Genomic DNA, 16,711 nt, shown 5'->3' with positions numbered 1-16,711 from the left:
CAGTGCACGAGCACACCCAGTTTAATGCCTTGAGCAAGCCACAAGCATTTTGGCCTGATTTTGCTCATGACTGTCATGAAAATAGTGTTTGGTGGTCCTTGTGCTTACACTTTGCCACATACTTAAAACTCCCTTTAAAATGTGGGTCCAAGTGCTTGGACTGCATCTCTGTGCAATTCACTAGACTGAGAGTGCGGTTCTTTTATCCAAGTAACTCATGCATTTCTGAAATTGGCATTTTCAATACTAATGGTTCAAAAATAAATGATAAATTCTTCCCCTCTGACATAATTCGATAAGACACTTGGCAACATATCACTCAACCGAATCAATTCCCCGCCCTGCCACCACATCTAGCATTCAAGTATCCTACCCACTGAGAGTGTGTGTCTGATGAAAGAAAAACGGCCAAAATCTTTGTAATGTCTTCTTTCTGGTTAATAATAAATGCCCATACAATTCACATAGTTCATACACTAACAAAACAGCACCACCGCATTCACTCACTATAAACCACAGTATCTTTGTAAACAAACCTAGACATTTGGTAAAATGATGTCCATGCAACCACACAAAAATGTTGTAGGGTTGTGTCTTAAAAGTACATTGAATGCGTGCCTGGAAAGTATTCAGGGGATAAATGCTGCTATATGAAGGTTTGTGTTATCAGTCATGGTAAATGTGTTCTTACAAATTTGTTCCCAGTAATCAGGGTAGGGAGAGAAGACCAGGTCAGTTTCCCACTTGGTTGTTGGGAATGTTATTGTGGTGTTTAGGTTGGAAATCATTGTATATAGCTGGGAGGTTAACTGATGCTAGTAGGAATTTTAGGTTAAAATACTGAAAATGTAATGTAGTTAAAAACATAATGTTAAGAATTGTTTTGATAATGTCATACGTTTCTGTGCTCTGTGTTGCCAAGATAATTACTAAAGGTTGCATACTATAGCTCTGGCCCACCCTATCTCATTATACCATTCTGGCACTAATGAGTCATTGTAACATAGCGAAGCAAAGCAGGATTGCTGTTGTGGACATAATTGTGCGTTTTGAGAGAACTCAGATCCTACAGCAACTTTAAGGACATATCTTATATAACCAATGCTACATAACATAGTAATATAACCAATGCTACAGTACATAACACAAACTCTCATCACACCAACAAAACTTCCCAGATACACACCCATGTGGACTAACAGTACTGGCACACATATGTGATGCGATCTAGGAAAGCCTTTCACAAAATCCTTGATTTTTGCTCTGTTTCAACCCTCTCTGGTGAAATTTCACCATCTTAAAGGAGATATTCGGTGTGAACTTTTATGTCATAGCTCATCTCGGCAAATTATTTTTGGAATCTGATCCCTTATCATACCTGTTCATTCGTACTAGTCGCTTGCCTTGACTAATCGTGACTGAATTCAAGATGGCGGTGAACGGTAAACTTCCTGAAGGTACTGTCTGTATAAACGTCTTGTAAATAAACTACCAGTGCTTTTTCAAAGTTCTGAATGTCTTGTTTTAAATGTCAGGGCCCTCAGTCTACCAATGAAGTGTTGAGCTACTCTGAGCCTTGTAAATGGTGTAAAACAGTGATTTATTTGCATGGCTAGCCCGATGCCCGAGGCACCCCCATTGAAAACCTGTTGGCAGCATCGGCTAACTAGCGCCAGATTTCGGAGTGCAGGGGACAAGCCGAGATGAGCTATGAGACAAAAGTTCACACTCGGTATCATGTTTCAGCACACTTTGGGCTGTATTTTGGGCACCAGCGCATGGCGTAAAGTTCGTTTTCCACCCGCGCAAAGTTTAATTCGGTATTTTGTAAGTTTATTTTTTAAACATTGCGCCCAGGGGTGTGGCAATTAACAACATAGGGAGGGGCCTGGCACGTTGTCTAAAAATCGCTATCATACACCACCTAAACCTGGTCAGAAGTCAATGGCGAGATGTTCATATGCTATTTTAAGAGCGCATGTCAACAGTCATATTGGCAGGTGCAGGCACCATCCTTCTATCATTCATGAACGCACACCAGCACACGTCCATGCAAAGCATTACAAATTGCACGATTACAATGGGAAACATAATTAGAATAAAGATATTACGAAATACTGTACATCTCATGATGAGTAGTTATTCACCATCATTTGCAAATTGGTAATGACGGTTAAAAGTGATTAGGGGAGAGGCGAGAGACACGTATGGAGCACAGCTGAAGACGCACTGTCACGAGATATAAGCAACTCCTCTGCAGGATAAATGTTGTTTTATTCAGTCATTTGAGCAACATTAGGGTAAGTGTTGCTTTTTCCAGCCTATGTTTTCGGTGGTAACCCATTGTCAGTCAATAGTGAAAGTAACTGCATATACTGTAACTGTCTTGTCGTTGACTGACTCCTTGGTGAAGTTAGTTTCACTTTGCCAATGAGTTCAAATAATAGACAGTGCAAATGCGTGAAGGCTATGCTAGGTTTTAGTAAAGCATGGTTTAAGAATGACTATGCCGTTGAATGCCAAAATACCGATGCATTTATTTGACATTTCGCGCTTTGCGCCGTTAAAGAGAATGACAGATGTCATTCTCATTGGTTTAAAATGATGTTACGCCCCAAACACACCCAAATGATGATTAAAAAACCTAGCAACACCTTGTTGCGCCATGCGCTCCACGTTTGATAACGAAACCCCTCCCAATGTGAACTGGACATCCTACTAAATTTGAATAGACTTTTGACGAGTGACGATGCACTTTAGAATGTCATGATAGGGCCCTTTAGGTCAATATCACACTGAACTTCTCCTTTAAAATTCTGATACCATCCTAGCAATGTTCTGGACACTCCCCTAGCAAAATCCTGGATGTTGCTGGATGGTATCAGAATCATAAGTTGGTAGAATTGCACCATGTGAAGGGTTTTCCCAGATTGCATCACATACAAAAATCGAACACATATATACTACACAGCTGCTGGTTAATAATGCAGTGGCATTTATTCTACTTCCTCAGGTACTACAGTTAAGATGACATCTCTGTTTTCCCGACGCACTACCATGGACAGAGGCTGCCCTGACTGCACGGCGTCACTCACATCATCTGTGCTGTGTACAGGCTGACCATTGATGGTGGTGATCACATCGTGGTTCTTGAGGCCAGCACTGAGAAATGAACATGATACGTTTAGTTAGAATGGGGCTAAAAGGTGGTTACAAGATTGCAAACTCTGCTGTACTCTTTTGACCGACCCTGGTGATTTTGCCAACTCTGGAATTCTTTATCAAAAGGTGACTGCATTTGTGAGTATAGCTCCTCTGTTACAATTCAGAATTAGTGTTTGCATTGTGATCGCTCCTCAAAGGATCAATGCCTTTTTCACTGGAAACATACGTAAATGTTTGCAGTCACAAGCAAAACGCATGTTTGAAGAACAAGATTTTTTAGATGCAGTATTTTACATCTATAACACTGGCAAAGACATCATAAAGAGTTAATAACACTTTATTTTAATGTGTCGCTGTTACAGTGTACCTACCTAATTAGGTACAGTGGTACAACCTGTGTAACAACATGTACTATCAGGTACTATCATTGTACTTGCATTATGTATTTTTGGGTACCTACCTATGGTACCTACATATAGTTGTTACATTGTAATACTGAGTGCTTTTACAAAACTTTGCCAATTTGCCTACAATTTCATCAGAGGCAAAGAGCTGACCTGAGACCTGATGGATGGGGTAAATCTGGTCATTATAGATTTGATATACTAACCATTCTTAGCTCCAGACAAGGCCTCATTGTCTTCAGTAACAGCTGTGCTTCATGTAACAGCTGTGCTGCTACAACCTTGTTACTCTTTGATACAGTGGAATAAACCTATTAAGTGTACCAGTTAATCACTTACAAGTACATATGACATGTATGTTGTGTCTTACTTACATGTACATATGACATGTATGTTGTGTCTTCAATGTCTTGGAACAGGTCTACTAATTCATAGTACATATATCAACTGTGTTGGTACACACTTATTACTCTTTGATACAGTGGCATAAACCCATTAAAATGAAGTGTACCAGTTAAGTACTTACATGTATGTTGTGTCATTGGTGTCTTGGAACATGTCTGCCATTACCCTACGTAGCACATGTATCAACTGTGTTGGTACACATGTATTACTCTTTGATACAGTGGCACAAACCCATTAAAATGAAGTGTACCAGTTAAGTACTTACATGTACAGTACATATTGTGTTGTGTCATTGGTGTCTTGGAACATGTCTGCCGTTACCCTACATACTGTAGTACATGTAAGTAAAAACTGGTACACTTAATAGGTTTATTTACTATTTATTGTTTACTGAAGACAATGAGGCCTTGACTGGAGCTAAGAATGGTTTGTATATCAAATCTATCATGACCAGATTTACCCCATCCAGCAGGTCTCAGGTCAGCTCTTTGCCTCTGATGAAAATGTAGGCAAATTGGCAAAGTTTTGTAAAAGCACTCGGTATTACAATGTAACAACTATATGTAGGTACCCACAAATACATAATGCAAGTACAATGATAGTACCTGATAGTACATGTTGTTACACAGGTTGTACCACTGTACCTAATTAGGTAGGTACACTGTAACAGCGACACATTAAAATAAAGTGTTACCAGAGTTAATCCCGAACAGAGACAATAACAGTATCCCTTGACCCCCTGCTGCATGATCGATTTTCAAATCCATCAGTGCACAATGTGTGTCGATAAATACATGAAACATAAACCTTAGTTATCAGAGATCATTTCACTAGTCTGTAGTAGGAATTCAGAATGCGACTGAACCATAGGCTGAATGGGTTGTTTGGGGTGTAGGGGTGTGTGTGTGCATGTCTGTGTGCGTGTGTGGGGGTGGGTGGATAGGTGGGTGGGGGGGACCTCCGCTGGCTGTGGGTGGATTGAGCGCTGCAGACACCAGCGTCCATTTCACTATGATGGCCTTCAGAACCTGTAGGGTGTTCTGGTCCAGTCCCTTTGAAAGTGTCTGGTTGCATCCAGAGCCTCCTTTCGCTCAGTGCAGCGGCTGCCAATCCATTTGGCAGGCAGGGGGGATCTCTTCAGGGGAGGCCTCCCACGGTGTAACCAGATGTGTCTCAGGTTGGGTCTCCTGGAGGCTTTTATCTTTTGCCTGATGTAAGCATTTGCCTTGACTAGCTCTGCCCCATACAAAGCTGGAATCCTTTATGAATTTCAGGCATGTTGGATCCACTGACTCTGAACTATGATTTCCATTTTAATTTGATCTGGATGCGTATTCTGAGGCATGTGGTCGTCTCCAGTCTCAGTATAGTTGGTGTTTCGCCTTGACTGCACATGCCGTTGCCATCAACTTATCAATAAATCTAACAGTCAATGTGTATAATTTATGCTTTTCTTCATACAAGTGAATGCATTGAAAATGTTTTTCTTTCACACTTGATTGGCTAATCCAAAAATAAATAACAAAAATGCTAAATCCAAAAAACATGAACAAACAAAACAGATAATAATCATAACACAAACAACTATCACTACATCTTTTAATAATAATGATAATAATAAAAGTGAATCCTTTACCTGTCGGCAGCTGTCCCTGGGATGACCTCGTACACATAGACCCCAGATGTCACATCTTGGAAATCTTTATCACGCTCCTTTAGTTCCCTGATCAAACTGCCAGATGAGAGGCAATTTAGATTTTATCCAGACGCACTCATCTGCCATTTTGTGACAATTCTTATCGCAATCACTTACTGAAGAGCGACACTGTCATATCATTTATTGTAATCGATGTCAGAAAAGCCAGTGATTTGTATTGCCTTATCGGTTGTATCTTAGTCATTCAGTGGCGATTAAGTAAAAAGGGAGCATTTAATGCTTTATGCACCGCATATAAACAATGTATGAAAAGATAGCAGCAGATATATGGCATAGTAATACAGTCTCACCAAAGGATGAATATGACTTACAAAGACGATAACTGAAGCATCCGTACTCCCATGTATCTCTTCTTTGGCATTGTCTTTCCTGAAATTGAAAGCTAGGTTTAGATATTTTTGAGGCCTTTAGGTAATAAAGTGTGAATGCATTTGAAGTACGTTTATCTGTGCAGCACTGGTGCATAATGTATTGTGTAACTATCAAACTACCCAACATGATCACGTAACTTATGCAGCAAGAGCAACAGCAAATGCTCAGCAATGTCATCTGAATGCACTCATCATGTATGATAGATGTTCAATTTCAGTAAGATGTTACGGATTAAAACAATGATATCTTAAATGAGCCATATCTATGGGTCTGCTTTGATGCCAAGCTTGGTATGAATTTGCAGTGGGCACCATGCATGATGTGATCAGCTCTGAAGCACATCTGCTCCTGGCACGCATTCAAATGGACCAGAAATGATCAAAGTATTTATGACAACAGACAAGCACTGGCTGCCTAGAGTGCTGGTATGAGATATGTCCGTCGCCGTCGGTACCTCTTCTTTGCCTGTCGTAAGACTCCGTAAGGAACTGTCGTATTCTATCGGAGGGGATAGCAAATGAAATTCCAGCTGTGACCTTTAAAGTGTTTATGCCGATGACATCGCCATCCTGAAAAGAAAAAAAAGCGAAAACAGTGTAGCGGAAATCTGTCATGTAACTCTGAGTCATATCACAAACAAAGATAGAGCCATTAAGGGACAAAATTGGAGCATAATTGCAAGAAACATAACTAGAAACAAACACACAGTTTCTTTCTCTCTTATTGCCTCGTGCATCTGCAGCACATTATAAATGGTAATTTTCTAATTTTGGCACAAAGCAGAAACAATTAAGCATTGAAAGGGATGACCTTAAAAGGGGAATTTGAATGAATAATACCAGAAATATAACAGCCATCAAACAGCATTTCATTAAATCAGCAGCGAGCTTTTAAGGAGCCAGCCAGAAGATGCATGTATCATCTAACATTCTAATGGCCTTTCCAAAGAGCACAGTAGGGGTTTGTGCATATTCTTTTTTGTTACTTCCATCTCCTTCCTCCAATAAAGTACTTTTGATATAGATGGAAATAATCAGATAGAAGGGTGAACGTTTTTCAAGGGCGAGGGTTGCATTTTTCCTTTTCAAGATCAATAGTGGGAATAATAGAGGTTGCAGATCATCTGTTTTGGGGGGGAGGTAGTTTCCACACATAGGCAGATGTAAAACCATAGAGACCACAGAGAAAAGAAGTAAAATCACAGCAAAAGCCTTGAGCTCAAAAGAGAGTAAATGGAATACCAACCCACGTATCCATGCCTCTCATGGATATAAAAGGGAAAGCATTGTATGCAATGTCTGGTTTATTGGTAATATGTTTTCAGAATGACAAGTATGAGAGGGATACTTACTAGGTTAACAAGTGGTCCTCCAGAGTTGCCGTACTGCAAAAAGAAACAATAGTTGAAATGTGTAATGGTTTATAATGGCAAATAAGGCACTTAGAGATAAAAACCCACTGGCAACATACTAAAATAAGCTAAAATATGTACAAGCATAAAGGTACATTTATAATAGCGTCAGTCTGAATGTATTCCATGTCGGAGTCCTTGAGGCCGAGTTCATGTCCGCCACGCTGTGTGGTGCTGATGATGCCGGTGGTTACGGTGTTTTGCAGCGAGAACGGGCTGCCCACGGCCACCACAAACTCCCCCGGTCGAATGTCCGATGAGTGGCCCAACATAAGCACGGGCAGAGGGCTCTATACGACCAAACACAAATGGCATCACAAGTTAAAACATTGCCTCGAAGCCCCATCCACCCTTGCCACTGCCACCATCACCTCCAAACTCCAGACCCCCCCCCCCCCCACACACACATAAATTACTTATCTCACTCCTGTGGATGAAACCTTAAACTCAGCAATTTCTTTCTCTTGGCCTTGTTCATAAAGAATAATCCCTGGCGGTCCTTTGGACTGACTCACTGGAGAAGCCCGCCGCTCCAACAAGAGGGCCTCACGATCGATCACGTCTCAACCTGTCACGGCCTGTTTCCCCCTACCTGCCCGCCCAAGGTAGGGCGCACTTTTATTGCATGTTTTATTGCCAGCCCTTCAAGGGCACGAAGCTGACTCCCATTAAAGAAAGGAGTCGGCGGGCAACAACTGGGGCCTGATAGTCTGCACAGCGTGTAGGACTCCCATTTGCTGTCACCGATCATTTCACTTTGCATTATCTGCTAAAGGTTTTTTGCACCAAAAAAGAGAGTCTTTGCTTGAATTAATGTGATTACTAGTCACAAAAAAATGTCACATCTCTGGACAGGGCCTGCAGCAGTTTTCTTAGAAATCCCCCTAATAATAATACACAAAGACCCTGTTTACCAACGGGGGCTGTCACAGCTGTAACAGATGTGTTTGTCTTGGTGGTGTTTTGCGAATGCTGAGATAAACTGGAATTTTGAATTTATACGACCAGAACCAATTGCCCCAGAGAAAAAAGCAAATGACAAATTGACTGTGTCAAGAAGTGGAATCTAATTTTGGTCAGCAAAAACCCTCCCTGCCATTCCCCAGGAACATCTGCTGGACTGTGTCCTGAGGTCTAATTCATTCACTGCCACTTTGACGTTAGTCACTGATGACAAGCCAACAGCACAAGGGGCACAACAGCATAAATTTGAGCGATACACAGGAAATAGGCCCATAGAGACCTTTAGCATTTAGCCAAGACACTCACCTCGGACTCTATTTTAATAAGGGCAATGTCTATTTTTGGGTCCACATCCTTAACCGTTGCATCATACTGGGCGCCATTTTGGAGCTCAACCTTAATGCGCTGCTTGTTTGACAACACGTGGGCATTGGTCACTATCCAACCATCTTCGGAAACCATGAACCCAGAGCCACTTGACACAGGCACCTCCTGATTGGAGTATGGCATCCTGAGAGGGAAAAAAACATTCATACTAATTGAACACTTAATATATTGTTTATGAATGTATAGTATAGCCTAGACCTTGACATCAAAGATCATCACCTGGGGGTTTCAGTATTTTACAAGGCAAATAAAATGGAGCGTTGTCAAGGGTATTTGTTGGACTGTGTACATTTTCATCTCACCATAAAATAGGTTGTCGTATCATTACTTGCTCTTTGGCCCTTCATAACTGAGTTCCGCTCATCAATTCTGGCTAAGTATGAAGTAGCACATGACCTTTTCTTGGCCTCTACCTGTAATTTATGTCCATGCCCATATGGCCGGGTCTGTTTTTTTTTTTTTGCCCAGGTGAGAAGTTCTGAGGCTTAACCAGCATGCGGTTAATAGAAGTGCGGCTTCCTCTTAACAGTCATCAGCTTGACTTGACGAAACAGCCCCTTAGAGTATTGTTCAGCTGATCTTCTACACACAGGATTACGCTCCTGTAAACAGTATGTCTCTTTTTGCTCCAAAAGTTCCAATCAACTGACTGTTAATCACACTCTGAACTGCTTGAAAATCATGAGATGGACTGCAAAATGTGTGATCCTGAAGGCAATTAATTTACTTATTTGCAACTGAATGTGGAATCTAGTAAAAATGCAAAATATGTAGATCAATTCATACAAAATGCACATAATTTAACTGCTATTTTCAGCAACCTAGAGACATTAGGGTGCGTTTCCATTCTCCCCAGTTACTGCAGAGGTCTCTCTACATATCGACATGACTACCATCCCATTACCCTCAAATGTGTGTTCAGTAGGTAAGTGGGCCCCTGTGGATCCTCATTTTACCTGCGGAAAAGCTCGAGATGGACCACTGCAGGGGCAATCTTATCCACCACATCTGCAATGAAGTTGAACTTGTAGCGCATGCTGCTTGGATCCTGGGAACCTGGAAATAGAGGTTTACAGACTGCTTGATTGGAAACCACAACAAAGTGTAACTGGTGCCACCATAACATTGAGAGAAAGATTCATAAAATATTCAGTATGACTGCCAGGGAGTTAAAGATGAAGCGAATCAATCCTCATCATTAAAATGTACTGACATTATATGGCGCGAAGGGCAAGATATCACTTGTTTCCATCCAAGTAAACATTTGAATGTACAGCATGTTCAGTTAGGTTCTTTAAGAACAAAATGTTTTTTACAAGAAAAAAATGTTCATCATGTTTTAACAGCCAAGGTAGAGTGTACTGGATATGTGTTGTTTTTGGGGCGACCACCTTGTGTCAGTCATATATTTCTGTTGCTAAGGGATTTTTTCTCTCTCCTGTTTTACATTTATGTGAGGTGCTTATCACCCAGGTAGTACCAGCTGCAAGCAGGCTTGTTCCTCCAGGAGGTAATCTGGGCCTGGATACCAAAAGCCTTACCTTCCCTGAGGTAAGCAGCGGTAGCTAACCTCAGCAGCATACTTCTTCTCCATACTCCTCCAGGGGTAATTCCCCTAGAACTCTGCACAAATATGCCTCTAAAGTATTTAAGTGCTATAGCTCTGGGAGTTGTATTGCTACATTGCTATAAGCTACATTTAGTGACAGGTATAGGCCTCCCACCCTACTGAAAGTCATGCCCTGCCTTTCATGGGCTTTGCATGTGCAAAAGTGATTGGCAGGTAAAGACTAACTGATGTGTTTGACTCCCTGATGAAAGCTTGATGCTGAAACGTGTCGGAGTGTTTTTAAAGGTTTAAAATGAATAGGGCATGTAAATAAAGGGTTTTTAACAGAAACAGAGAGTGCCTAGGAACTTGTTCTTTTTACGGTGCAAAGCCAGTTCTGCAGAAGCCGTAAACAAAGCTGTAGCAGACAATAACTTGAAAGACAAAATGTCACTGATGTGTGATAACAGAGTACTGACTCCAGTGAATGTGTTTTGAATATAAGCTGCATGAATGGCCACCCGTGCTTTGATTTCTCTAGAATCACAAATACATGTTCTGGCAGATTGCTACAAAAGAATGTGCTGGATACAAACCAACAATAGTTTTCACTAGACTCCCCCTTGACATATCCTGAAACCATTTCTTTAAACTCTGCATGTGAACTGTTAAAACCCATGGAAGCACATTCATTCCTAACACCTAAATTACATATAACCTTCTGTATGCAAAGCAATGATTTAGCTATGAAGACAGGCAAGGGAGAAACGTGAGCCTGTTGGGATCTCGGATCAGCATGGAACAGGTTGTGGTATATGCTGTTTTGCTTCCTTTCAGGGATAGTATCCCCTACGGCACACCTGTCAGGGCCAAATGGATGTGCACAGCTTGGAAAGTAGCCAAAATACTAGAATCAGGGAGCACTGAAAGACAGGGGACTTACAGACAAGCCATGGAATGCTCCAGTGTATAAAATCCCTCTATTTCTACAACCCCAAAACAGAAAAAGTTGGGACGTTGTGTAAAACGTAAATAAAAACAGAATGTCATAATATAGAAGTCTTGTAAACCCATATTTAGCAGCAAAAAGGACATAGACAACATATCAAATGTTGAAAATGAAAATTTGGACTATTTCATGGAAAGTATATTTTCATATTGAATTTGATGCTGGCAACATGTTCCAAAAAACGAGAGCCTGTTTACCACTGTGCTGCTTCACCTTTTCATTTAATACAATTTTGTAAATGTTTAGGAACTGAGAAGACCATTTGCTACAGTTTTGAGTATGAAATGTTGTCCCATTACTCCCCGATATAGGAATTCAGTTGCTCAACAGTATAGGGTATTCTTAGTCATGCTTTTCATTCCATTATGCACCTAATTTGACAAATCTGGACTGCAGACATGCCATCTTAGCACCTGGACTCTTCCTCTATGGAAAAATACTATTTAAGTATGTGCAGAATTCATTTTGGCATTGTTTTCCTGAAATATTCAAGGTCGTCCCTGGAAAAGACATTGCCTAGATATGTTGATCAAAACCTGTATACATCATTCAGAATTGATTGTGCTTTGCCAAATGTGCAAGATGCCCATGCTGTTGGCAAAAATGCTCCACACCGTCATAGATGTTGGGTTTCGAACTAAAACAAGTTGGATAGGTTGGATACGTGGATAGGCCCCCTCCTCTTTAGCCCAGATGAGTCCATGATTTCCAAAACGAATGGCAAACTTTGATTGGTCTAACCACAGGACCTTTTTCCACGTTACCTCAGTCCATTTTAAACAAGCTCAGGCCCACATAAGAGGGTGGTATTTTCTGTATCATGTCTCAATACAATTTTAGCTGTTAAAATTTTGGCTGTAGTTTTGGAATTGAGTATCAAACTGGGCACATAGACAATGGTTATCAGAGATTGTCCTGAGCTAATACAATGACAGGTCTGGAAACAGGTCTGGTGTTGATGCAGTGCCATCTGAGGTCTAAAAGACCACTGCCATCCAATTTGTTTTTCAGCTATTTCCCTTGTTTGCAAAGATTTCTCTGGATTCTCTGAATGTTTTAATAATATTATGTCCTGTAGATGATGAACTCCCTAAATACGTCACAATTTCTTGTTAAGAAGCATTAGCATTGTTTCATCATTTGTGCACACAGGTTTACACAGAGTGATAAATACCCCTACATCTTTACTTCTAAGAGACCCTGCCTCTCTTGGATGCTCTTTTTCATACCCAATCGTGTTGCAGTTACCCTAATTAGTTGTGTAACATTCTTCCTTTTGTTTTCTTTGTCATTACACAACTTTTCCAGCATTTTGTTACCCCCGTCCCAACTTTTTTTTAAACATGTTGCTGGTATAACATTCAAAATTAACATATATTTTTCATGAAATAGTCACATTTCTCATTTTCAACATTTGATATATTGTCTGTGTCCTTTTTGCAACTAAATATGAGTTTAAGAGATTTGCAGATTATTACATTCTGTTTTTATTCACATTTTACACAACGTACCAACTTTTTCTGTTTTGGGGTTGTAGGATGACATGGTTTAGCCTGTTAACTACTGTACTGTGCTGATTGCAGTGAATGTCAGTCATTTTCATAATTGTGTGTGGGTTGGTTGACGAATACTGTAATAGTTAGCTTGTCTAGCATTCCTTAGCCTGAGAAATGGGAAATTACTGGCCTGGGTTGCATTTCAGACTGTTTTTTTTTTTTGGTCAGATTTTGACATGCTTCAACAATCTTTCTAATCAAGGACCGATGATTAATATGTGTTCCTGTGGTGACAGTAGCAGCATTTCTTTCTCGTGCTGGCAATTTCAGAATTTGGAAGACTCTGGCGTCACTGTGAAGTAATGAAATACAATCTCATGTAGAGATGTCCTGCCATGCACTGCAAATTCTCTCTTCTAATTACACGCTCTCCTCACCCAGTGAGCTACTCACTATGTAAGCTAAACTTCAGGACTCAAGTGATTAATCTTTCTAATCACCTAATTCTTTTATTGGTGTGCTACCATTCCAGCGACAGCATGCAGAGCTTTGAGTGAAACGCGTGAGGTGGGAGCAGTCATGTTGGTGCCTGTGCTTGCTTTTTAAAGATAAGGGTGGGTTTCCCCCTGCAGATATATATGGTTCTATGTCAGTTTTAGTGATAGTATTGCATTTTAAGCATTGCTGTATAAATGTTCTGTAATGCACATGCTCAATTTCAGGGTTGGTCAGTAGTAATAGCTCTCAAATATTTAATTTTGCATATATATTATTATTATATTATTATTATGCTAATATATTATTATTATTATTATTATTATTATTATTATTAGTAGTAGTAGTAGTAGTATCATTATTATTATTATTATTATTAGCCTCCAGTATTGGGACTGTGCACCCATGTCGACATGTATGTTCGACATTTAACTTGACCGTGAAACAATTAGATCAGGTATCATTTTGTCATTGTCCTTAGACAATGCCTCAAGTCATATCCTTATAACTTGTCTTTCTAACACAGGTGTGAAGTGAAACTCATGAGAGAGTGAGTCTCGAGTTCCACTCATTTCCAAAGATCTGCCTAATAGGTGATATCACTGCATGCAGTAACATCTTCAACACAGGGGTTTAGGCTTTAATCCCATTTTCACAGATTACATTGCAGAGATTAAGATCAGCTGTAAATGCACTAGGGACAAAGAGTGATACAAAGAATTTTCACACACCTGTTTCACAAGGCCCCTTCTGAATCAAAATCACTGACGGGATATCCTTGAGATCAGCTCGTCGGTTTTCGGCTCTTAAACTGCAGAGGCTTGGATAAGTTCTCCCATCGCTACCGCACACTGACTCTGAGTTGTTGCACACGCAGAAACCACGAGATTTGCGCTTTCCAGATGAGTTTACACAAGTCATTCCATCGCCGCAAATGCCATGGCCTCCATCCCCGCAGATGGCTCCTTCTCCAGCACCACACACTATGCAGCAACCGCAATAATCCTTCACAGCACCGTAGTAGCATGACCCTGGAAGCGGGGGACAGCGGGACACATCGCACACTTCTGGACATAAAGTCTGTCTTTTCCTCAAAGACCGAGAATGTGCCACTGCGGCGAGGTAAATCAAAAATACAAATTTCAACATCGCTAATTTATGACGATAAGTCTGAATGAGTGAGGTAATCCAAGAATGCGTTTTTTTCCCTCAACCAAAATGTATTTCAACGTTAGGTATCCAGATGCTCTAAGAGCAGTATATTTCAATGTGCAAAAAATACAAAAATGAGAAATGGAAAAAGAGTAAACAAATACCTCTATAGGGCGTTCAAGATGAATCTCGACGCCTGAGGAAAAATAAGTATATTTCCCCAAATGTCATTTTTAATGAGTTTTGGCTATAATCTGAACGCTCTGTTGTTGCTTACAACTAGTATAGGCTTGAACGCAGTAGTAGCCTAAAGTTGTGACATCAGAACAGTCTTTAGGAGGGGCACAACCTACCCCTTCAGTTAAAGTTAGCCTGCAGCAGTTTTAGTTTGCGGGACTGCTCTCACTGTTAGACTACTACATCAGTTGTTGTAAGTCTGTTTTATATTTTTAAAGAATTGATAGAAACATATTATATAGTAGCCTAGGCCTACGTTATCATGCAAAAAAAAAAAAAAAACTTTAACCTATATGTTACAACATGTAATACAAGCATTGATATGGCATCAATCAGCGTGCCAGTGACTCTCTCTTAGACCCATCATTCATATTTCTCGTCATATTATAAATGCCTTCCTTTTTTCTCTCCCACATGTGGCCTTGGACTAATTTCTTATGGTCTGTTATGGAGACCTCAGACTCCCCACTCCTTGGATCTGTCTCATCTTGCTCCTGTAGCATGCAGGGTTTTGGAAATGGGCAGCCTGTAACATGACATGGGCCTACTCTTTAAACAGAAAATATTTGCACAGTAGTTGTTCATCTCAATATATTGACAGACAGCACAACGTATTAAATCAACCCCACTTGATTTCTGCAGTCTTTTCACCTCAGTGAGTAACAGTTGGCACACTGTAAAATCTAACACTTGTGTAAACTTGCATTAACCTTGTTTACTTTACTTTCAGCAACAAATGTGTGCATCTTAATGATTTGAGTAAAGTAACAGTTACTTCCATGTTGAAAAAAGCATGTTACTTCATAATAAGACTGAGGTCAACTTGTCTGAGACAAGTAACCTCAACAGTGACAAATTTCTACCATTAGGAGGCGCCCTTGCGCGTATTTCTGCAGGGAAGAAGAAGAAGAAGAAGAAGAAGTGGGAGCATGCAAGGAAGACGTTACTGTGCTGGAGGGGTGTGATTTGAATTTTCGCCCTCTCAGTTTGCTCTTCCGAAGAATCGTTGAAAGCATTCAGAAGATAAAACATCAGACCTTTTCCTTTCGGAAGACTTTGTGGTAAGCTGTAAGGATATACATGTTGGTGAACTGTTTTTATTTTGCCCAGGCATGTTTTTGGTTTGAAGGAGCTAACGTTAGATCGATGGCCCCCCTTCCCCCCACCACACCACAGATGTTTTGCATTAACAGTTGGATAAATTAATGTGTAACTTTAACTACTAGTAAATTACTGTCCAATTCAACGTTGGCAGCTAATTTAGAATTTTAAAGCAGGAGGTAGTGAATACAGAATCAAAGTTAAGGTTAGCTGCAAATTTAGAAGATGGTAGTGTAAGCATGCAGTGGAAATGTACGCATTGCATTTTTTCGGCAGACAAAAGAGGTCAGTTATTTAAGCATTAACGTTATAGTCTAAGACATGGCGGATTTATTCGGCAACAACCAATACCTTGACTTCATATGGATTGTTTATGCACTTTTCAGTCATATGGGGAGCCCTGCACTGAAGCAGATTTTTTCACACATGTGCGTAGTCATTTGAAATTAACATTCCATGCCCATTTGAAGGCTGTGATTTTCATACTAGTGTGTATTCAACATTTAAAGGAGAAGTTTGGTATGATATTGACCTAAAGTGTGTTGAAACATGATACCTTGAACTTTTGTCTCATAGCTCATCTCGGCTTGTCCCCTGTACTCCAAAATCTGGCGCTATTAGCCGATGCTACCAACAGGTTTGCGATGGGGGTGCCTCGGGCATCGGCCTAGCCATGCAAATAAATCACTGTTTTACACCATTTACGGTAAGTTTCCATGGATGTAATACAATGCTGAAAATTGCTTGTTTCTAAATCTTTTGTATCATTTCATGCTGATGACATCCTCAAGAGATCAACACAAAGCTTGGATTACTTGCAGCAGCATTACCGTTAATTTATTTTATAT

The 16,711-nt window shown here is 40.3% G+C and overlaps 1 protein-coding gene across 1 annotated transcript; it reads right to left on the bottom strand.

The window, feature by feature from the left end:
• Positions 1–2,192: 2,192 nt before the first annotated feature.
• On the bottom strand, positions 2,193–14,791 carry htra4 (HtrA serine peptidase 4). Its single transcript, XM_076270481.1, has 9 exons — positions 14,105–14,791; positions 9,781–9,880; positions 8,744–8,948; positions 7,570–7,764; positions 7,415–7,447; positions 6,518–6,632; positions 6,003–6,060; positions 5,611–5,706; positions 2,193–3,162 (listed from the first exon to the last, which is right to left on the bottom strand). Exons 1-9 carry the CDS (start codon positions 14,520–14,522, stop codon positions 2,997–2,999), a joined length of 1,386 nt encoding a protein of 461 aa, XP_076126596.1. The 5' UTR covers positions 14,523–14,791; the 3' UTR covers positions 2,193–2,996.
• Between the last annotated feature and the right edge of the window lie 1,920 nt (positions 14,792–16,711).

The sequence above is a fragment of the Alosa pseudoharengus genome, unplaced genomic scaffold (assembly GCF_046254945.1).
Source record: "Alosa pseudoharengus isolate Yale_2024_CS ecotype anadromous, Long Island Sound unplaced genomic scaffold, YU_APseudo_1.1 YU_APseudo_1.1_scf_6, whole genome shotgun sequence".
Taxonomy (NCBI): Eukaryota; Metazoa; Chordata; class Actinopteri; order Clupeiformes; family Clupeidae; genus Alosa; species Alosa pseudoharengus.
This window is presented reverse-complemented; position numbering and strand designations above follow the sequence as displayed.

What these genes read in the sequence shown, in the direction of transcription:
- htra4 (XM_076270481.1), bottom strand. Translation starts at nt 14,522, where the DNA reads ATGTTGAAATTTGTATTTTTGATTTACCTCGCCGCAGTGGCACATTCT. An exon ending in CATCTCGAGCTTTTCCGCAG is followed by an intron (nt 8,949 to 9,780) that starts GTAAAATGAGGA and finishes TTTCCCTCTCAG; the next exon opens with GATGCCATACTCCAATCAGG. An exon ending in TTACGACAGGCAAAGAAGAG is followed by an intron (nt 6,061 to 6,517) that starts GTACCGACGGCG and finishes TTTCAATTTCAG; the next exon opens with GAAAGACAATGCCAAAGAAG.